This window comes from Cydia fagiglandana, chromosome 6 (genome assembly GCF_963556715.1).
Source record: "Cydia fagiglandana chromosome 6, ilCydFagi1.1, whole genome shotgun sequence".
Lineage (NCBI taxonomy): Eukaryota > Metazoa > Arthropoda > Insecta > Lepidoptera > Tortricidae > Cydia > Cydia fagiglandana.
In genome coordinates, this window is record NC_085937.1 from 1,307,368 (window position 1) to 1,328,939 (window position 21,572).

Sequence of the window (21,572 nt, forward strand, 5' to 3'; positions counted from 1 at the left end):
TCTTAAGAGTCGTATAGACTTGTTTTGTGTTGTATCGACGCGCAAGGGTCACAGATATCTGAATATGGAATTAAAATATAGGTACATTGTTTTGTTTAAAGTGGGAGTTAAAACAGTCCGTAAAGTTACAGCTATATAAAGACATGCTATCTTAATTTCCAACGTTGGCAACATATTGTTATCTCAAACGTGACTTTATACAGAGTCGCCAATTTAAAAAACAATCTCGAATTAACATGAGTTGTCATTTTACGAGACTCAACCCATAACTTTTCATGGCAGCAATATAGTAGTTGGGACGTGAGACACTTTCGTAGCACAACAGAAGGATTCGTTGTCACATTTATATACGGATTTGTCACACAAAAAATGTCTCCGGATTATCCGTAAAGTTTTCGTATCGACTCGGTCCGGATCGCGAGATGGATGCGACCTGAACACGCCCATCCGGACCCTCACAATACTACGACAGCGCATCTATCAGGGCACAGCTATTATTACCAGTCGCGTAATAAGCGAATTGTTTAAAAGAACCAGTATAAGGACGATTTTTCATCTCACAGTTTTGTTACGGATCCGAATGTCAGACTTTCAATGGTTCCCTTAAGTTGATTCGCTCAGTGAGCAATAGGAATAATCGTAACAGCCCAGGGTCAGGTGCCTCAGCCTGATATCGACTAAATCGTTCTAAATTATGACGCCACTTCCCCTCAGTGTCGGAAGCTTTTATCGACATCACATATCTAACTCCGAATTTGTGAAAATTAGTGCGATAAGCGTCCTGACAGCGCAGATACACGATAAATTATCCCCGATTCCCTGCCTAAAGTTTCCAATCATCTAACATTGAAATGTCGACCTTAATTTACAACTCCCTCAGTTCAAATTGCAGATGCATCCGTTTCATAATTTGTGGAACTGGCAAAGCTCCTTTCATCTGGCAAGCAGATTCGTTTATCGCCCGAATTAAACTCTACTCGTTTCGTTTTCGAGATTAATTTCGAGCTGTTTAGCGCGAGCTTGGTTCTTGTCTATCTTGCAATTTCTTTGCCTCAAAGCGAAAAGGGTTTGGTAAGCAGATTCGGGGAATAAGGTGTTCGGCGTTAAATAAATTCACGGGTATGACGCAATTTGTTCAAAAGATTTTTTCGCTCGAATGGATAGTGGTTAGATCGGCTCGCGTTTAAGGTGTGGATCAGAGAACAAATTAAATAAAGTGAAGGAATGATATGTCAATGTCGATTATCGTCAGCGACTTTCTCTCGCCGTTGAGACAAATTGTGACAGCTGCGAAAACTTATTTGGTGTTGAAACACAGAGAGACTTTTTATCTGTCGCGATTCATAAGATAAATAATGTAAGGTTAGGGATAATCTTTAGAAAGACTTACTGCTTACTGCTAGCCTTTCTCCGCAGACGTTTTGTTCCCATATCCCTCCAAGCGTCCCTGTCCAGAGCCTGTCTTCTCCTTTAGACTAGTAGCTATCAAGTTTAAGCGCTGTTGCACTCGGTTCAGACTTCAGATGCCACTTAAATTAGAAAGAATTTTCCAACCGACGAGTCGTGAAAGTTTCCGAATAACTCTATCAGCACAACGTCATAATTGCAAGGAAAAGGTTCTAAGTAAACTCGATAAGAATATTTCCTGGCGAGCGCGCCTTCTTCAAGTTTCCTTCAATAACCTCGACATGCGTACAAGTAGTCACCCCCAGTTGACGGAGTTTGAACAATTTCCAATAGAAATGAAATTGTTTGTTCTGAACTTGGAAGACGAATCAAACGTAATTAATTTTAGTTAGAAACAATTGAGGTACTGCTGTTAACAGGGAGTAAATTAATTAGAAGAGCCCATGACTCTTCGGAAGTTATTTTTGGTGTGTTCCTAACGTAAACAAGTATACTCGTGACACGTGATATAGAGACGTTTCTAATTATTTAATTGTGTACTTTGTACTTGCATATTAAAAGAAGTTCTTGTTAGCTATTGAGCGTGAGATACAACCCTTGAACTTGAGTATGATGTGCGTGATGTGTCACTTTAGTCAAAACAATCTAATACTCATAATAAAAGTACATATCATTTCAGGCTCATCTTACATACCTTGCAGACTAATTAAAAGCTAAAGCTAAAATTATCTTTGATGACACAATGGTTTTCTGTTGCGTCATCAGATTAGGTGCAGGATTTGGTAAGTTACCCCTGAACTACCGAAATACAACCCTACGATCAGAAGTCTGCAATCGGGATTACATCCTACAGGGTTAGCAGCACGCTCACCACAAACTAGCTGACTGATTTGATGGCTTTTGTGGAATATATACGAACGGTATTGAAGTCAGTGTGTAGTATCCTTCTTCTTCTTCGTATAAGAGCTTCTTCAACGTAAAGCCGTAGTTAAGTATGGCGTCTGTCAATGTCCTCTTTACGACCAATTTCCTTTATTAAAGATAACAACGATGGAATATTTATCATTATAATGGAAACTTACGTGAGAAGCTGCGTGGTGTCCTTCTCAATCTTGAAGAGCTTCCTCGACGTATAATCGTTGAACTTAAGTATGGCACGTGTGATGTCCTGCTTGCGTTCTATGTCCGCCTGGTCCCCGCCCTGCCACGACTCGATGTAGACAAGGGATACCCGCGTGTTTAGGGTCCGGAAATACTGGGGAAGAAAGAAAGACACAATATTAGGATGTGTTATCTAAATTCATCACCTATACTATACCTCTGTCCTACAGAACAAGGCTGTGCACGAACATCTAGCACATTGCATTTCATAAATACAAAATTGTTGTCCAATTCGTGCTCGAGATTATAAATATTTCATTCAGACATAGAAGTTTTTGTGGCATAAACGAGTGTTTGAGAAAATGAAACATCGATAAATCTGTTATCGATAAGTCATAGATTAATATTTAAAATATGTAACTTCTACTTGCTGTAGGTAAGTTACCGAGAAATTTCAATAATGCAAATCAATTACATAGCGCTACAGAATTTCTTTATTACATATATTTAGTACTTAAAAATTAAAACGTATACTCATAGTTAGTTTTAATGTTTTTTTTATTATTACCAATTATTGTTAATTAATTACAGCGTGTTGTGTATTTCGCGGTAGCTATCTTCTTATAAAATGTAATAAATTTCTAAGTACATAACGTTAAGTTAACATCGATAACAGACACGTCGATATTTCATTTGGTCAATCACTGTATTTTGCCAAAAAATCTTCTATGTCTGTTCATTACATTTGCCACTAAGGGGTCATCCATTAATTACGTCACACGTTTAGGGGGAGGGAGGGGGTCAAGAAAATGTGACATATTGTGACATGGGGGAGGGGGGAGACACAAACTTTGTGACGTCACTTTAACTTCATCAGTAACCGAAAATTTATTTAAATTATTTAGTTCGCTGTACATTTAAATAACAAGTTTTTAAAACGAAAATAGTTTTTAATCGTTTAATTTTCTTTCCTAAGCAGTTTTGGGTTATAAAATTACTAATATTTATATCGTCAAAAATATTTTGATAAAATATTAATAATACTTAGGTACTTACTTACTTCGATTTGGCGATTTCGTAGAAAAAATGTGACGTCACACTAGGGGGGAGGGGTTTGCCAAATGTGACCAAAATACCTAGAAATTGGTGTGACGTAATTAATGGATGACTCCTAAACACGAGTACTTAGTAAGTAGCAAATGTATGTCAATGTATAGGAAGCAGTTACACATATATGTGCCTGTGTTTTGACCTGACATCCTTAAATTAGAATCAGATAAGAGGGATATAAGTACATCTATATCAGAAAAAGCTATTCCATATCGATTGAAACCACTTTTTTACCCTACCCACATATGTATTAGAATAAACAGTTTACTTTTTGCATGAATCTAGGATATACCTGGATCTGGCATGAGTGGTGGCGGTAACTGACAAAACGAGATAGTCTTATGTATCTTTCAGTAGGAGTAGCAGAGAAAGCGGTATTATTGCTTGTCCTTGTCACAGTCTCAGTTTTTGTTTGTTCCCCACCTTTTTATTAGTATGGAGAATGGTGGGCAACAAATGAATTCGACCAATCACAGTGTCGCATTTGCGTATGTTTGTCCCTCATGGAGGCACGCGTATACCACTTCTATGCGATCCTACCTTCTATGACTTTTTGTAATTCAAGACAAATGATTTGTTATCTATGTATATGACTCGAATGAAAAATTCAAGGTGAAATAAATCATGAAAATATTGAAAAAGAAAAACCTATTCCTAAGGGCTCTCGATAATACGATACTTATGTAGGTATCAAAAAGAGAATATGAAAAAGAAACCGTAGAAAAATTGAAGAATTATAAACAAAATATTGCACGATGGTGTTTTCCTAATATATTACATTTTAAAGTTAAGAAGAGTTCATTCAAGTCAAGATCGAAATTGCCCTTGATTTTTGCGTATCGAAAAAAAAAAATAGTCAATTGATGTTCTGAATATACTTGATATGCTTTGAGTCGCTGTCGGCAATATAATTTCTTCAAGCAGCTCATTCACGTTTTGTTCTCCATTTCTTTGACCCCGCTACCTTTAATCATTCATTATTACACTCTTATTTACAATCCCTTTGATGTTGAAAATAATCTACACCTCGATTACCTACACATTTTAAGGGTATTGGGACAAAACTTTCTCAGATAACGGGCGAAATTCTGACAGGCAACCCATAATCATACGGAGATAATGTAGAAAGTTTAGCACATGTTCGGAACATCTCTAGTCAAATAAGTTGCAGTGCGTGGCATTATGGTCTTTATTGTGATCATAGAAGGAGCTATAAACGTGTGTCAGGGTGTTTGAAGACTATTAAGGATTGTGCTGCGGCAGCCCGCATCAAATGTATCCATGTTTTGGTACCTATATTTATTAAAATCTTTGAAATCTGAGCTTATAGCATGGGTCGGTAGTAACCCGCCTGCATATGAAGTCGATTACATTCCTGTCATAAAATAATTACGTAATTAAGTCAAAAGTATTGAAATAATTAGGCACCGTAAAACACTCTAGTATAACATTGCTCTTTCAACATAACTGTCGTTAAAAGTTACTTTGTAAGGGCAATGTTATAAGTTATTTCGCTTGTACTGAACTGTGACGCGGTGGGCAAAGTTATGTTGAAAGGGCAATGTTATAGTGATTTACGGAATACAAGTCACACTTGTACGGGACCTACTGAATAACGTTTGTGTTTTCCTCTTAAATATATAAGAAACTAAAGGCGTCTGGGTCGGAAATTAAGTGTTCGACGTTGGTAGAATTTATATGAAGGGCATATTTTGTCTTATTTTCTGCAAAAATAACCCTAATGAAGTTTTAGGAGAAACGATCGAGTCTTGACATCTTTATTGAATGGATTAATATTGATCGCAGTATAAGAATTTCTTCGACATATTTACATTTAATAAAGTAGAAATTCGATAACATTAATTAGATTTTACGAGATCCATAAATATAAAACTTTTCGTATATTTTCTCATAATTACGATTGAAGATACGATTACGATTACGATTGAACCTTAGAATAAGCAATTTTAGCATGTAAGTACCTTAGAGTATATTTCATAACTATATATAGGGGCCGCCCGCGCGCCCCCCGCGCGTGCGACCGCCCCCTGTCACCTTGAAGTCACGTCAGCGTGCATATGCTGACGTCGCCGGTCAGCCTGTCGCAGCTAACCGGGTCAACTTGCCTGTTAAGGTGAATGAAGCACGGGCTCCACTTAAGGAGAAGTCCTCCCGCACCGATGTGGATAAGGAGGGATTCACACTGGTGGAAAGGAAACGCAAGGCGCGCAGGGCGCCTCGTAAGACTCTGTGTGGCACTGCGGAGCCGGTTAATTCTGGCCTACGAGTTGCGACACCGAGTAAGGCGCTATACGTGTCGCGCTTACATTACTTCGCCGTGGCCGACGAGGTGGTGGAGTACGTCCGCCGGAAGACTGGCTTCACGCTGAGGGTGCACCAGCTACAGTCGCGTCACTATGTGCACTTCAGTTCATTTGTGGTGCGCGTGCCGCGGTCGCTGCAGGACACCATCGCAAGCGCGGACTTCTGGCCGAAGGGTGTGGTGTTTCGGCGGTTCCGGGGCAACCTGCCGAACCCTACGCCGAGTCAGACGACGCTACGGAGCCACGCCGTTACGTCGTCGCCCAAATCTAATGTTTAGTTAATTTAATTTTTTATGTGTATTGTTTTTCTTTGTCTTTTCTTTTACTTTGTAGTTTCACAGTGCCTTGGTTTTATACTGTAATGCTGTGTTACTTATTTGATCAATAAAATAAATAAATAAATAAATATGCATGTATTTATATCATCATCATCATCATCATCTCAGCCATAAGACGTCCAATGCTGAACATAGGCCTCCCCCTTGGACCTCCATTCGTACCGGTTGGAAGCCACCCGCATCCAGCGTATTTATATGTGAAAAGCAAATAAATAATCTGATTCTGAAGGGTTTGGACTTACGGCGCGATTCAGGAAATGAATTAGAGATGCACTAGATAAGATATAGTAAAGATATGTGACGTTCCACGGCGAAAGGTACCATTACCCCGACTGAATATTGGAGCGGCGTTAATAATAAGCGTAAGCGCAAGCTGCCATAAGGTACCTTTTGCCGTGGAACGTCACATATCTTTACTATTTCATATCTAGTGAATGTCTAACGGCGCGATATCTTAAAGTTCGAATCGCGCCGTTAGGCTGGCTGGGGACCTTACATATACCTTTAAATCTCTTCGTATGCCGTATGATGGTTTCCTCGCGATGTTTTCGTCACTTATAAGATATTTGATGACAATCTTATGCGAGTTATGCGACAAAAATAAACATTTAATCCAACCTCGTTCGATAAATTAACGCGGTTAATAGAAAACAGCAACTTGACACATTACAAAATCAACTCTAAATCTGAATCTGTAAATCTGTTATTGTATTTTTCTTTGTGGTGCAATAAAGAGTATTTACTTACTTACTCTATCCATAATATTCTTGCCTACGAGCCACACCTAAATAGTTCCATCTAACACATTTTATACTTACTTCAAAAAAGCGACCTGTTCCGTTACTCTTCCATGTATTAAGGATATAGTCCAGATAAACTACAGGGGTGGCAAAAAATGCACATTATTCGGGAAACGGAACACGCGAACTCGCCATTAGTCGACAATTCAAGGTACAGACCAGAGACGGAAGGCCTTTGCAAAGATATCTTTATTTCCCTGAGGTCCCAAGGGACTGGGGATTGTGAATAGCCTCCTTTTTAGGGCAACTTCCTTCATCTATTACAGTCTACTCTCAACCGACATAATATTTTTTCGATGTGTTTGTCAACTTATGAAATATATATTATATATATTAACTTAAGAACTTTTTGTTTCACGTACTAAGATTACATGTACATAGATTATATACGAATTTAAAGTAAAAACAGTAGAAGAAATAATAATAAAACTATGTTAAATACCTATTACCTACCCTCAACACACACATAAATGTTTTAACCCTTTAGCTCACTCAAAAAAACACGATTGAAGCTTCATCTCCCTAAAAATACCGAATAAAAAAATCATGTTAATAGATTTAAAAGTAGAGTAGAAAAAATACTGTCTTTGGCGAGACTTGAACTCACAGACGTGATGGTTCGCAGACGTTCCTACTTGTTAAAACTTAAATTATGATGTTATAAGATGGTAATTTTCGCCATCGTAAGTAGCGTGCCGTATAAAGAGTTGCCTGGGTTAATTCCCAAGCTTACCGTAACATCGGGGTACTTTAGCCCATGGGGGTTACTTTGTCCCAAAACGAAAAAAAGATTGAACTTCCCGTCACGCTGCACGTCAGGACCTATCGATGTATTTCGCGCTATTCATCGATAGATGACCGTATGGGGCGGTGGGTAGAAACAGTTTCACGTTAACAACGCTGATTGGTCAGTCCATAATTTCGGTCACAAGTTGTTACCTATAAACTACGCGATTCTATAATGTGCAAACTTTTTCTCGAAACAAAGAAAGCAAATAAGTTTAAGTGTTTGATTGTTATTAATCGTAACAGATATGTATCTAGGATCCTAATGTGATATAAATCATAGAATTTAAGACATTATTGTGAGAAGTATATGTTATTGAAAATCAAAGTATTCTTTGCCTATCGTTTTCGGGTTTCTTTGACCCATGGGAAAACATTTCCTTATAGTCTCGCTTCATCTACTGAAGCTCTCATAACGGCACGAGATCAATCTGCTAACTAAGAAGACAATTTACTATTGACGCAGGTTATAAATCGCGATCCCAGGAACAGCAGCCAGTGGTTCGTCCTGTGCTGGAGCACTGGATGAACCACAGGCTCAGGTTTCAAAGACAGATTCACTAGATTGTAATGGAATTAATGAAAACAAAGATAAAGAACATCTGCCGCATAAGTTTAATATCTTATAAAATGATTATCATATTTTAAGACTGATTAGTTACAGTCGACTGTTAACTAGGTGCCTACCTAGTAAAATAATTCTATAGGAAAACTAATTTTTCATATGATAATTATAGTTATACACGTTAACTATTTCTAACGATTATGATCGATAAGTTTAGAAGGTTTTTCTGATTGTTTTGGCAAAGTTTTTATTAAAAAAAACCATGTTTAATAGATTTATTACTTTGTGTTGATTAGTTTCCTTTTTTAGTCTAATAAAAACAAATGAATCTTACTACTATGTCCTTATTTGATATACATGTGTATTGTCTAATAAATTTAAACAGCTTTCTTTGCGCTTTTATTGCAAACCGTTACGTTGTACTCAATGAAAAATCGATGGCCAAAGAAACCCGCTTGAAAGCAACTTTGGCTCAAACTTTGCGAAAAATTAAAAAATATTTAGAGGTTGATTTATTAAGTTTTACGTATGTGCAAGAGTTGATTATACCCACAATTAAATACCTATGACTATAAAAGTGTCATAATGCAATTAAAATTGAAGTGGTCAAACGAAAAGTAAAAAGTATCTTGATTTTGGGACAAAGTACCCCGATGTTACGGTATCTACTTCAAACTAGAAAACCACTACACAACTACATCCCTAACCATAAAATTCACAGTCGAGAGACAAAATGACTGGAATTAGCATGCAATTAGCTTTTGCGCCGGAGCTTCGGGTCTGATTAACCATGCGGTTTGAGACAGACACATGATTGCCTGGCCTGTCATAACATACGACTGATTTGAAATTCGAACTGTAGAAACACTCCTATTTCACAGAGTTATAATATACCAACGTCGACGTTAAAGTTGTACCTACTAATAGTTCCGAAAATAAAACACAAGTATGTAACTATCCTTTACACCAGCGGTCGGCAACCTTTTAGCAACCAAGCCACCAAGAGCCACATAGTAGTTAACGGAGGTGACGCGGGCCGTACTTTGTTAATATTTATGATTTTTTGAGACATTGTCGTTTGTCAATATTACATACAAAATAGTCAATGCGGCTCTCGGGCCGCAAGTGACAGGTTCACGAGCCGCATGCGGCCCGCGGGCCGCAGGTTGCCGACCGCTGCTTTACACCATAAAGTATTGTATTGCACCATAAAGTTAAAAAAATACAAAATGTTAAACATTGGAGGAAAGTTCCGAAAAGGTACTCTTATTACAATTTTTTTTTATGAGTGATTGTAATTATTAGAACTCCACAAACTGACCATTTGCGGCATTTTCCTTTTTACTTTGTCTTTAGTGTTAATTGTAGAAAAAATTAACACCTGTCACATGTATTAACAATAACGGGGTAAAGTGAAATGTTTTTAAAGGACCACATATCCTACATTATATATAGCAACACTATATATAAATACACTAATCTCACGAATCCCCATTTACCACCGTCTGCTTTCATCTAAATTTACATAAAACAATTCATCATGTGCTATTGTTTTAGGTGTGCAAACATCATCCTTACACGTCAAAATAAAATGGTCCTTCGTAATGCCGAGCCGGATTAGAATAAGTCCCCGTTTGTTTGTCCCTAAGTGCCGTGCTGATGTTTTGGGTGAATTTACTTTTTTTTTATTGTAATCCCTTTTTTAAGGTTTCTGAAGTACGGTTTATGAATAATCCACAATGGAAAGAATAAATTCGAAATCATCACGAGGCATTTAACAACTTGACAGATGATTACTTTTTTACTGCAAGTGCTATTTTTCAGTATTGATCAAGTAAAAGTCTTCTCTGATGTTGAGTCTTGAATTTAGATTATGATACCAATTTTAAATCTTGAGCATGGATTATGTCCTCTCATTATGTCCGCTCAAAACACACGAAGCTTTCCTGTAGCATAATTCAACTTTTCATGCCAGCATCAAGTATCAAATTATGCACGGTTAACTATAAAATTGCAAGGTTTAACTACATTGTAACGAAGTAAAAAAGACGTAAGAGAAGTTAAATTATTAGGGTTCAAGAATAGGTACTTGTCCAAATTTTTAAGCAAACGACATCTGTATAAAGGAATGGAAAACCGCTGCCTATCCTCTCCCATTGGCAGGCACTAAACTTTTTCCATCCCATACGCAGAAGCAATTGTGACCCCGGCCTTAATGCTCATCCCGACGGTTATATGTTCACTGCAAATCGAGCGCTTACACCATAAACATCATATCTCCCCTTACAGTATTTCGAAACATCAACCCTGTTTTGTACGCGTTAAAGTTACTTTTTCGATGAGAGAATTGCGCAAGATATGACTGGAACAGCGAGAGGCTCCAATAGAGCGCTGGACATAGAATCTTGCACGTAATGTGTGCGATGACAGTTTGAGGTTGTAAAAAGTCATTTTTATAGTTTAGGTTACATTCTAGCCGTGGAATAGGAGGGCTTAATAGCATGCCTGGACAAGTTGGCTTTAGATGAACCCTTTCTAAATGGTTAAGATCTGAATTAAACTCTTAGAGACGATATTGTGTTTTTGTTCGGTAGTTAAGTAAGACAATAAGGAACCTTACTATAGCCTCCTTAAAAGGACGGTGAAAGACAGCTTCCCCGAAACGAAGTCCCCATTTTCCTCTCCGGACATTGACATTATGGAAATATTGTTGCACCATTTGATGAGTGTTAATGAGTGTTAATGCCAATCATAGATATAAATAATAGTTCAGAACTCAATTTGAATCTGTCCTTTCTAAAGTATCAGTCAATCAAGATTCCACGTGCCCTAAATCTGGCATGAAAAGAGCACTAGAAAAAGCCACTGTCACGGCACTCAAGTACCAATAACAATTCAATTGTTCGTGAACAAAGTCCACTCGAAGTCGCAAGGTCGTGGCGTCGCGCCAGCCATCGATCAAGTCTGTAACAACGGTATAAAGCCTAGGTGACGGGGTTTTTGTGAGGTGGACGAGTATAATGAGGCGCTTAGGAGTTGTAAGGTTTCTTGAGACATTCGGAAATTTAATGTGTGTTTTTCTATGATATATAGGAGGTAAACGAACAGACAAATCTTCTGATGGTAAGCAATTACCATCACCCATGAATACTAGAAACACAAGAGGAGTTTTAAGTATAATATAATACTCACTAAATCCGCGATGTTGGCGACCTGTATGGCGTCATGCACGACTTCTGAGCGCGTGCTGCCGTTCCGTCGCTCGAACATCGCGCGGTCGATCACGAGCGCCGTCTCTATGTATTTCGTTGTCTCTCGTACGTCTCTTCTGCGTCGCTTCAGCTCCCGGAGACCGGCGTCTTTCCACCACCGCCAGTCGCCCTCCTTTGAGCGGGGCGTTCTTTCTCTGCAAAATAAAAAAATAAAGAATTATAATCTCAACCAGAATTTGGACGTTGTAATGGGAAAATATTTAGATAACAAAATACTTCTATGAAGCCGGACGGGCGATTAAATCTGTGTCTCGAATAGTGTCGATGGACTGTCAAGTTGGCAGCGATTCCGTGTTGCCAGGGAGATAGGTCTGAATCCCTTCGAAACCAGTTCGATCGACAACTAGTTCTTACCAAAATAATTATTATCATTCTCCATGAACGGGTAGGAATGTATAGATTGTCGAGTCTTCCTTTCCCTTTCTTAAAAAATATCATACCGTGCTTGTCCAGCAGCGTTTACCACGCTCTGTTCTAATTTCCGTATTTAGAATTTCACGTCAGTTTTGTTAAATGCCTTGGGATTGTAACCCTGGCAACATCGAGGAGGAGGGAGAGTGATTCGGCCATTTTGGGACTTGGATTTTCTCCCCCGTCCTAGCCGGGCTCGGCTTTATATTAAATAATTGGGACAACGTTCTCATCTTTGGTAAGTAATCTTACATTCGTTTGTGAAGACCGTGAAATTCGGAATCTGTTGTTGGATTATGCGATTATTGACGTGAACCGTTTATTTCAGCCTGCCCTCAGGTGTACCTTGAGGTTAACCCGTTTCCCGAAAGGGCGAACCAGGAGCGTCCTGGGCACTTCGGAGTTGATATTCGATCACTCATAAACCCCGGCAAGACGATTTTCCTCCGACAGGTAAGGCGTCGTTCATATACTTTTGTCAGAAATTGTATGGCGTGCCATGCGGCCACATAAAAGTATCCCGCGTAGCGCCTGAATTCTATACTGTAATATAACCCCAAAGGGTTACGCATGGAAACCCTTGTTCCTATGTGAAACGGACTCTCACGTGGCACGGACCACAGATTCTTGGCGTGACCTGAGCCAGTGGAACTAATCCCGTACCCGGAATTTTCCAGGAGGTGTCTACTAGGGGCGCGGCCTTTGGTAGGCCAGATTCTGTGCCAGTCGACCTGTGCAGCTGGCCCCGCCAGAGTCGGAGCTATTGGAACCTCCGGCCATCTGGTCGAGAGAGAGAGCCGTCGACTGTCGCTACAGTGCAGCTAAGCCTTTCACTACTTTTTCCTAAACTGCGATTTTGGACTATTCACCTTTTAGTATTAACTATCCAATAGCGCAATCGACCAAGTATCACCAACAATAATTAAAACCCGGTTAGATAAATATAAATTTAGTTTACTATCAATAAGTCGTTAAGTAGTGTTTAAGCTCAAAAGTGTAAACTTAACCAGGCCGGCAATTAAATTGTACCTGTCCACTATCGGGTTGTTTGTTTTATCCCCTTTAGGACCCTTAGTTTAAAAATAAAGTATTACAACGTGTATCGCGGGGCCTACGATCATTGCACTGTGGCTACGATTCAGTTATTAGTTAGTAACCAAGACGACAAAAATTGAAATGTTTTCGGTATTTGTTTCATTCTCATAATAAACTTGACTAATCTTGAGAGTGAAACCATCATAACCGTTTCAGAGCCAGAATCATACATTCCATGGCAAAGTCTTCCCGCTTAATGCGGATGACTAGATTTCATCACAAATTTTCTCAAAATATTTTTCTAAATTATTATTGATTCACTGACAATGTATTAAAGAACAGTGGTTAATTTGAAACGCGTCCTATCCATTCAGATCTTTTGATAATCCCATATTAGCTTAGCTATTGACATTACCTATTTGAACCTCCAAAACTCCGATGTACGCGTTATTATGTATTAATTTTCAGAACAACGCACGCCCCAGTTCGCTGTCACAGAAAGAGCTATACAGCTGTAACTATTTAGTCGTTTATTGCACATATGACTATTTTCTATTGTAGCTCAATAGTGGGACCGGATTTTTGCACTAAAAGTTTTGATAATTCTAAAGTTGAAAAAGTGATACTTATCTGATATAGGACATATTTTTAAGCATATATGCTATATATGATGAAAAGTTAGAACGAGCGTTAGATATAAATTAGGTATTTATATATTTTTAGTAATGATTTTTTAATATTGAATTAAAGTGCAATGTTTAAGTTCCATTGTTTATAATATGTATGACGCTTTATAATGTAAAATTATTAGAATTTTTTTTAACGTGCTTCTTTGTCGAACTACAATTAGCTTATTATTTTGTCGATATTGAATTAAAGTTTAATAAATCCACAACAACATATCTAAATTTATAAGTTAATAGGCAAGCTAAAAAGCTAGAAGAATAAGATATATGCTTTAGAATTAATATACGTTTTTTGTCCTATAAGATCTAATATTGAATTAGAGTCTGTAAAAATAAGTCTATTACTATAAAATAATATACGCAGCCATATTATGGAAAGTAAGAAATTTCTGTGTGTAGCTTGCATTGTAATAGTAAAATCTAGTTAAAAAGGCGCGAAATTCATACATACGCCGCGCTGGTCCGTCAGTCGCCGGCGCGGCGCTCGAGAGCCTATCATAGCCTACCTATACCTCGCCCCTCGCCCCACCTCCCGCTCAGTAACACTGTCTGTCTTTTCTTATCATTCATTTGTTTGTTTACCGTGCACATATATAAATTAGATGCGGACATTACGTGAAATTAAAATATCTTATTAAGTAAAAATACCTACAGCTGGTCAATCAGATCTTGTCAGTAGAAAGAGGCGGCAAATTTGAAAAATGTAGGTGCGAAGGGATATCGTTCCATAGAAAATTTGAATTTCGCGCCTTTTTTTAGTGACAAGATTTGCTTGACCAGCTATATTTCATTATCTTGACTAATATTGTAATAAAAATGTACAAGATATTCACAACTATTTTTTACTATACATAGTTTGTCAAAGGACTGTCTCATTTCAAACATAGACAGGGAGAATCATCATACTATCTTTGACTTACACTAGTACTAGCACCCAAAAGAAAAGGATGAATATAGTTTTTTTGTTTTTATTTACTGACAAATTGGTTTGACCAACTATACCTATTTCTGGTTCCTATTGTCATGTCCTGTCCTATTCAACGTCAATATCATAATATGTATATTATAAACCAACTGATCAATATTACACGGTATACATCCTGAATATACAATAAGGTAAGTGGCCTCACTTACCTTATTGTATATTCCGTGTGGGCCGTATATGCCTATATACAGCCCACCTTAAATTAAAATGGTTTTTTTTAATAAACAGGATATGAAGTATGAAAAACTCACTCAAATAGGTTTCTCATTTATTTAAGTTTCTTCATTATACCAAAATAGTTATAAAAATATTACGATACTCTTGGAAAATATACCTTTTATAAAAGTCCTATTATGGGCCTTATTGAACACTACCAGTGTATTACTTAATCCCGCAAAAAATAATCATTTTGACAGTAGGTAATAACAGATTTTATTGTTTTTAACTTAAGACTTATACATATACAAATAACAATATTTGATACTTCATAACAGGAGGATTTATTTATAATAAGTGAAAATAATTATTTTGGGTCTTAATAACTAAAGATATAAAAATTGTCTAGTTTACGCGAAAATAGTAGGTAACTAAACATAAATCTTTATTAGTTACAGTAGTCTCATCTTTTAACATCTGGGGGCACGGCAGTGCCCCCGCCAAGACGAGAAAAGCGCAAGGGCACTATCTACCTTTTCTCGAAGCGCTTCGTCGTTTTTTGGAACCCTCATAACTTGGGGTTGGATTATACCAGATAAACAAAGTTCTCGGACTTATTAAGCATATCAATTGCATAGCTCTTATACTTTAGATTTTATTCATATCTAAAAACTTCGATTTCGTCACTGACTCACTCACTTGATGATCATCAATACCGGGTACTTCCTGAAGTCCTCTAAGAAGCTGAAATTTGGTATGTAAGATAGTTTTAGTACACAAACAACAAATAAATTCAAAAAAAAATTATCCCTAAGGGGATGAAGATGGGGTTTAATTTTGTATGGGAAATCAATAATCGCTGAACCGATTTAGTTGAAATTTGGTATGTAGATAGGTATTGTCATGGGGAAGGATATAGAATAGATTTCAACCTCAAAGTTTACCCTTACGGGGTGAAGGCAGATTTCAACCCCAAAGTTTACCCTTACGGGGTGAAGGGTTATATGGGGAATCAGTAAGAAGTACATTGTGTAACAGATGCCCCCAGATACTTATTTCAGGATTTTTAATAGTAAATCACCCCCAACCCTTTAAATTAGGGGATGGAAGATTGTCATAAACAACTTACAAAAAGAAGTGAAATCCCATCAAAAACATTTTGATGTACAATGTTGCCCAAACGAAACCATAAGGCTCGCACTGTCAAAAAGTTATCAGATCTCTTGCCAAGCTTCTAACTCTACAAGCCCTCTAACTTTACTAGCTCTACACCAAAAGTGTGTGGCTTGGCCGTTTCGTTTCTACAAGAACTATTGTATGTAAGTATAATACAAAAACCGCCCAAATGCGAGTCGCACTCGCGTTCCAAGGGTTCTGTACATTACACAATTTTTAACAATATATTTTTTTAAGAGAAAAGTGAGTAGTCTTTAAAAAACCCGTAGGTATCGGAAAACTAGGTACTTAAGTCCGACTCACGCTTGACTGCACATTTCTAATAGGTTTTCCTGTCATCTATAGGAAGAGAGCTAATATGTGTATTTTTTTCATAATTTTAGACCCAGTAGTTTCGGAGATAAGGGGGGAGGGGGGAATGGTCATTTTTTGCGTATTTTCTTAAATCACTTCTAAACTATTTATTTTAAAATTATGAAAAAATATATCTGAGATTCTTACAATGAGCCCCTTCGTTTGATATATATATATATATATATATATATATATATTTTTAATTTATTGAACAATAAGCTAAATAAAGTACATTATTATTACAAGACCCATCGTGGGCAAAACCTTGAGGAGGTTTGTATGCCGATGGGGAGTTCGAGAAAATAACATGACAATATACATATCTATCTTTCTACTAATTAAAATTCTAACAAAATTCTCTTATATTATTTCATATTCTAATTCTCTTATATTAATTATAACAAGATATAGTTTTTTTTTTTTCTATTTATCATTCATCTCAAAAGTGACCCCTTTATTTGAATTTCTATTATTTACTTTACGTGTATGTCCTTGGGCTAGAGACTTACATGTGTATACCAAATTTCAACTTATTGGTGCAGTAGTTGCGGAGCAAATAGGCTGTGACAGACGGACAGCCAGACACACGAGTGATCCTATAAGGGTTCAGTATTTTTCCTTTTGAGGTACGGAACCCTAAAAATAATGAATTTAATAAATTTTTCACCTTATGCCCATGTGGCGGTAGCGAAACAGCCAAGCCACATATTTTGACTAAGGTGTAGAGTTAGTGAAGTTAGGGCTTGTAGAGTTTGAAGCTTGGCTCGACAAGAGATCTGACAACTTTTTGACAGTGCGAGTCTTATGGTTTCGTCTTAGCAACAAAATTTACATGAAAATGTGTTTGGTGGGATATTTTTTTACAGTAAAAATATTTAGTCGTAACAGTAAGTATTATCTTTTAACATAATTTTTACAGTACATCTGGTGCTACATTACGACCGGTGCTATAATAAGCACGTTAAAACACTCCCTTTGACCGTGTTTTAAAATTTGTCACTCGTTGCAAAATATCTATTTTTCGCAATTCTATCGTAAAAGAAAAGAAAACTAACGAAGAGGTTTTACGCATACGAGGGCCGCACTGAAAGTTTTGCGTAACTTTTGAATAAAATCATTTATAACCATAATAATACATTTATTGCTTCTCAAAATGTTTCCCTTTACATTCTATGCACATATTCACTCGCTCAGACCATTTTTGGAAGCATGAGGCCCAATCACTTGACTGCATGTTTTCGACGTGGTGATGAAACGTAGTAACTGCCTTATCCGGGGTCTTAAATGTCAAACCCCAAATTAAATCCTTAATTTTGGGAAATAGATAGAAGTCACAGGGTGCAATGTCTGGATTATAATCCGTATAAGAGACATTTTCCACGTTTTCGTAATGAAAAAATGTTTTTGCCTTTATTGCGGTATCGGTGGACGCATTATTATGACGCAGGAGGATGCGGCTTCTCGGTCGTCTCTCGCGGTCTTTTTCAATGACTGCGGGCACACAAATGGTAGTGTACTACTCAGTATTTAACGTTCTTTTATTATTTAAAAGTACGGTACAAAAAAGTCGCGTTTAAAAAAACAGACGATAAAAATGTTTGGCAACGCTTTTGGCTTGTTGAACTTCTATGGGCCTCCTGTCACCTTCGAAAGACCCATTGACTGGACTAATGCCTTTTTTCCGGATCGTAGCAGTAAATCCAGATTTCATCTCCTCTAACGATGTTATATACAGCATTTGAACTTTCTTGCTTGTACTTACGCAGCATTTCTCGGCACCAGTCAAAAAGTACCTGTTTTTGGACTGAAGTTAATTCGTGAGGAATCCAAAGACAACAAGGCTTCCCGACTTTTAAATATTCTTGTAAAATCTTTTGTATTTGTCTCATACCTATCCCTAATTGTCCTCAAATTTCGTCATAGGTGATTCGTGGGTTTTCTTCAATGAGTCGTCTCACAGTAGCCACGTTTCCTTGAATGATCGCCGTGGACGGTCGACCTTCACGAAAATCATTATCTAGAATAATACTGTCTCTACTAAATTTACCATACCAACGCCTCACGATGCTCAGATGTGGTGCTTCAATCCCAAAAGCATTTTGAAGGCAAGCACTACACTCTTGCGGAGTAAGCGAACTTTTAAAATCATAACAAAATCATAGCTCTAAAAATATTTTCGCGTTAAAGCCACGTTCAACGCACTGACTTACTTTGACAAGCCATTAAAAACAAAAGACGATCGATTTGTCGCCAACATTTGTCACATTCCATAATCAAAAGCCTGTATTTTTTTTAAATATACAATTCATAATTTAAATGTTTACCAGTGGCCAGTAGTGCAAAACATTCAGTGTGGCCTATGTAGTAGGAGAGAGGAGGAGTTTGTTAAGAACTATAGACAATAGAAGAGGAAGGATGCTTGGGCACCTGATACGACACGACGAATTTATCAAAAATATCATAGAAGGGAAAGTTGAAGCAAACAGGAAGAGGGGAAGACCAAGGAGAGCGTACATGGATCAAATAAAGGAAAAGATCAAAGTCGTGTCGTATCGGGCTGTCAAAGAGAAGGCGGAGGACCGCCAAACATGGAATTTGCTCCACCGACAAGAGTCATACTCTTAAATATATGATGATGATCGTAAATACCTACCTATGTATTAACAAAAAAAAGTCACTTGTAATTAGTTACTGCCTTTAAAAAGTATAAGTGCCTCAATGTTATTAGACTTTTTGATTCTTTAAAACGTCTTTAGGTCAATAAAGCAAGTGAAAAATTATTAGAGTTAGACCAAGAAAAGTCTGCAGCAATTTTGACAGCCCACGCAGTGCAAGTGTTATTTATAAGTCATAATTTCATAGAAGTTTCTTCAAATCGACCTTATTAATAAGAGATTAAAAATATTGAAAATTATCTTAAAATATTTTAATCTAATATTTCATCTCATACGTTCAATAAGGCCCGGGACTAGACCTTTTTACCTGCACTGACAGTGGGCCTTCTTAGCAACAAGTACAAATTCAGAATAATTGGGAATAATAGGGAGCAACTGCTATTTTTGAATGCTGGGCCTTGTTACCCGCCGGGCCTCATATGCCTGCACCTCATCTACCTTATTTATTTGTTTTACAAGGGGAAAAGTTGTTGATTAACCGCTCGTGCTAATATTGATACCCAAACAAGCGAAACATTTTTTTTTATTAAATAGGAGGCAAACGAGCAGACGGATCATCTGGTGGTTAGCGATTACCGCCGCCCATGGACACCCGCAACACCAGAAGGGTTGCAAGCGCGTTGCCGACCTTTAAGATGGGGGTCTTTGAAGGTTTGAAGGTCGTATCGGACAGTTCATTCCACAGTTTGGCTGTTCGAGGCATTCACAAATTCAAACATTCTAAAATTGAACCACGAGCGTAGTTAGTGGTTCGTAAAGTTGAACCTTGAGCGTAGTGAAGGTTTCAAGGGACGAAGGTTAAATAAAATTTTCACCACATCAGCTCGTAAAGGCCCTCTTGATTGTTCGTAACGGATAAGAAAAGTGGCATTTAATTTGATGCAAATTTTGAGTTGTTACCGTAGGTAAATTGGATCAGTTGGTTGGTAATATTGACTTTAAAATGATAAATATTGAATAACGTCAGTTTGAAATTGATTTTATGATAAAGTAAATATTATCGGAGATGATCGCTCTTAAAAAATATATGTCGCTAGTCATTTATAACCTAAAAGCGCCAAATTACGCAAAATTATATTGAAATGACACCTGTGTATTGAATTTGAAGAATACTTTAACAAGGGTAGTTATCTGTATGACAATGCACCTAAAATAATTTTCAAATGTATCTATTATTTCTGTACTTAACACGATAACGAATTCTACGTAAACGAAACCGCGGGCAATCCCTAGTACATATAGAAATAAATAAGGGAAGGTAAGTTTTCATTAGTGTACTGTGTAAAATAACTATTTACCATTGATAATAATTTTATAAACGCTTTGCGTATTTTTAAGGGCACCGCGCTAACCGCTAGCCGCGACCGTCGATCACTGCCTCCTGCCACGGCGCACAGCGCGGCGCGCGCAAACGCCGCGCGTTTGAAATGTAACTTAATATAAGCTCGGAATGCATACTTACGTATCAGTATTTAGTGTCGCCGTGATTTTATATTTCTAATCTTTTGTGTGAGAAGTAAGATCTTTATTATGACCGTGTAATATTAACTCTACAAACTTTAATTCAATATTGGCTATACTGCTTAACGAGAAATCAATATCTAGACAAGCACATTGTCTACATTTCTAACTTTTTACATGTATACTAAGTTGATAGATAATATCGTAATTTTGCAATATCAGCTACTCTAATTCTGTATTTTCATAATAATTCCTGTTTTTACGTTCACCAGAAAGCAGCTGTTCCAGATTTCTAAAAACCGAATAGTGTGAATAAATTAAAGTGTTATTGAATATGTTAAAGTTTTTTGTAACTTTAATTTTATATTTACATAGTTATTTAGCAAAAATTAAAAATTTAAATATGGCCGAACGCTCCACCTAAAATTTTCTAACTTTTTACATGAATGTTATTTAACATGCTTACAATAACATATCAAAAAAGAAAAAACTTTAATGTTATCAAAACCCATTTTTGTTCCACCGCTGGTCTATTGAACTATGGTGCAGGCAAGTTGGGATTGTTCTGTTATGTCAATTGCTTATCCGAACCAACTTTACTAGTTTAACTCTGGTCTCCAATCTCCCATGGTAGTTACATGAAGTGAGGTCCGCTAATATTGGTTTGGTCGATACTATAGCGAGAATCGGGAATAATGCTAGGAACTATTTACCGACGAAACATCATGAGTTATTAAAAAAGTTTCGCGTTCCGCCAAACTATGGGTGTACAGTCGCGGTCATAAATATGTACATATATGTATAGGTACGCTTTTTTATTCATGTCATTGGGTGAAAATGGGTATTTTTATAAATGTGTGCTCCACTCCATGTGTCAGTATCATGTGGGTTGTCATTTTATTACTTGTTCAAATGTATTCAGTAATAAAT

The 21,572-nt window shown here is 37.2% G+C and overlaps 1 protein-coding gene and 1 long non-coding RNA gene across 12 annotated transcripts in view; one reads left to right on the top strand and one right to left on the bottom strand.

The window, feature by feature from the left end:
* Positions 1 to 21,572, bottom strand: part of LOC134664917 (disintegrin and metalloproteinase domain-containing protein 11) — a 733,539-nt gene that overhangs the window by 34,813 nt on the left and 677,154 nt on the right. For all 11 annotated transcript variants that reach the window (XM_063521633.1, XM_063521632.1, XM_063521635.1 and 8 more), the window contains 2 exons: positions 11,624 to 11,837; positions 2,490 to 2,662 (listed from right to left, as the gene is read on the bottom strand). In XM_063521633.1, the coding sequence (XP_063377703.1) occupies positions 2,490 to 2,662; positions 11,624 to 11,837 (387 nt within the window). The remainder of the gene's footprint in view (positions 1 to 2,489; positions 2,663 to 11,623; positions 11,838 to 21,572) is intronic.
* On the top strand, positions 12,306 to 13,153 carry LOC134664934 (uncharacterized). Its single transcript, XR_010098326.1, has 2 exons — positions 12,306 to 12,567; positions 12,792 to 13,153. It is a non-coding gene; the product is annotated as an uncharacterized LOC134664934 (long non-coding RNA).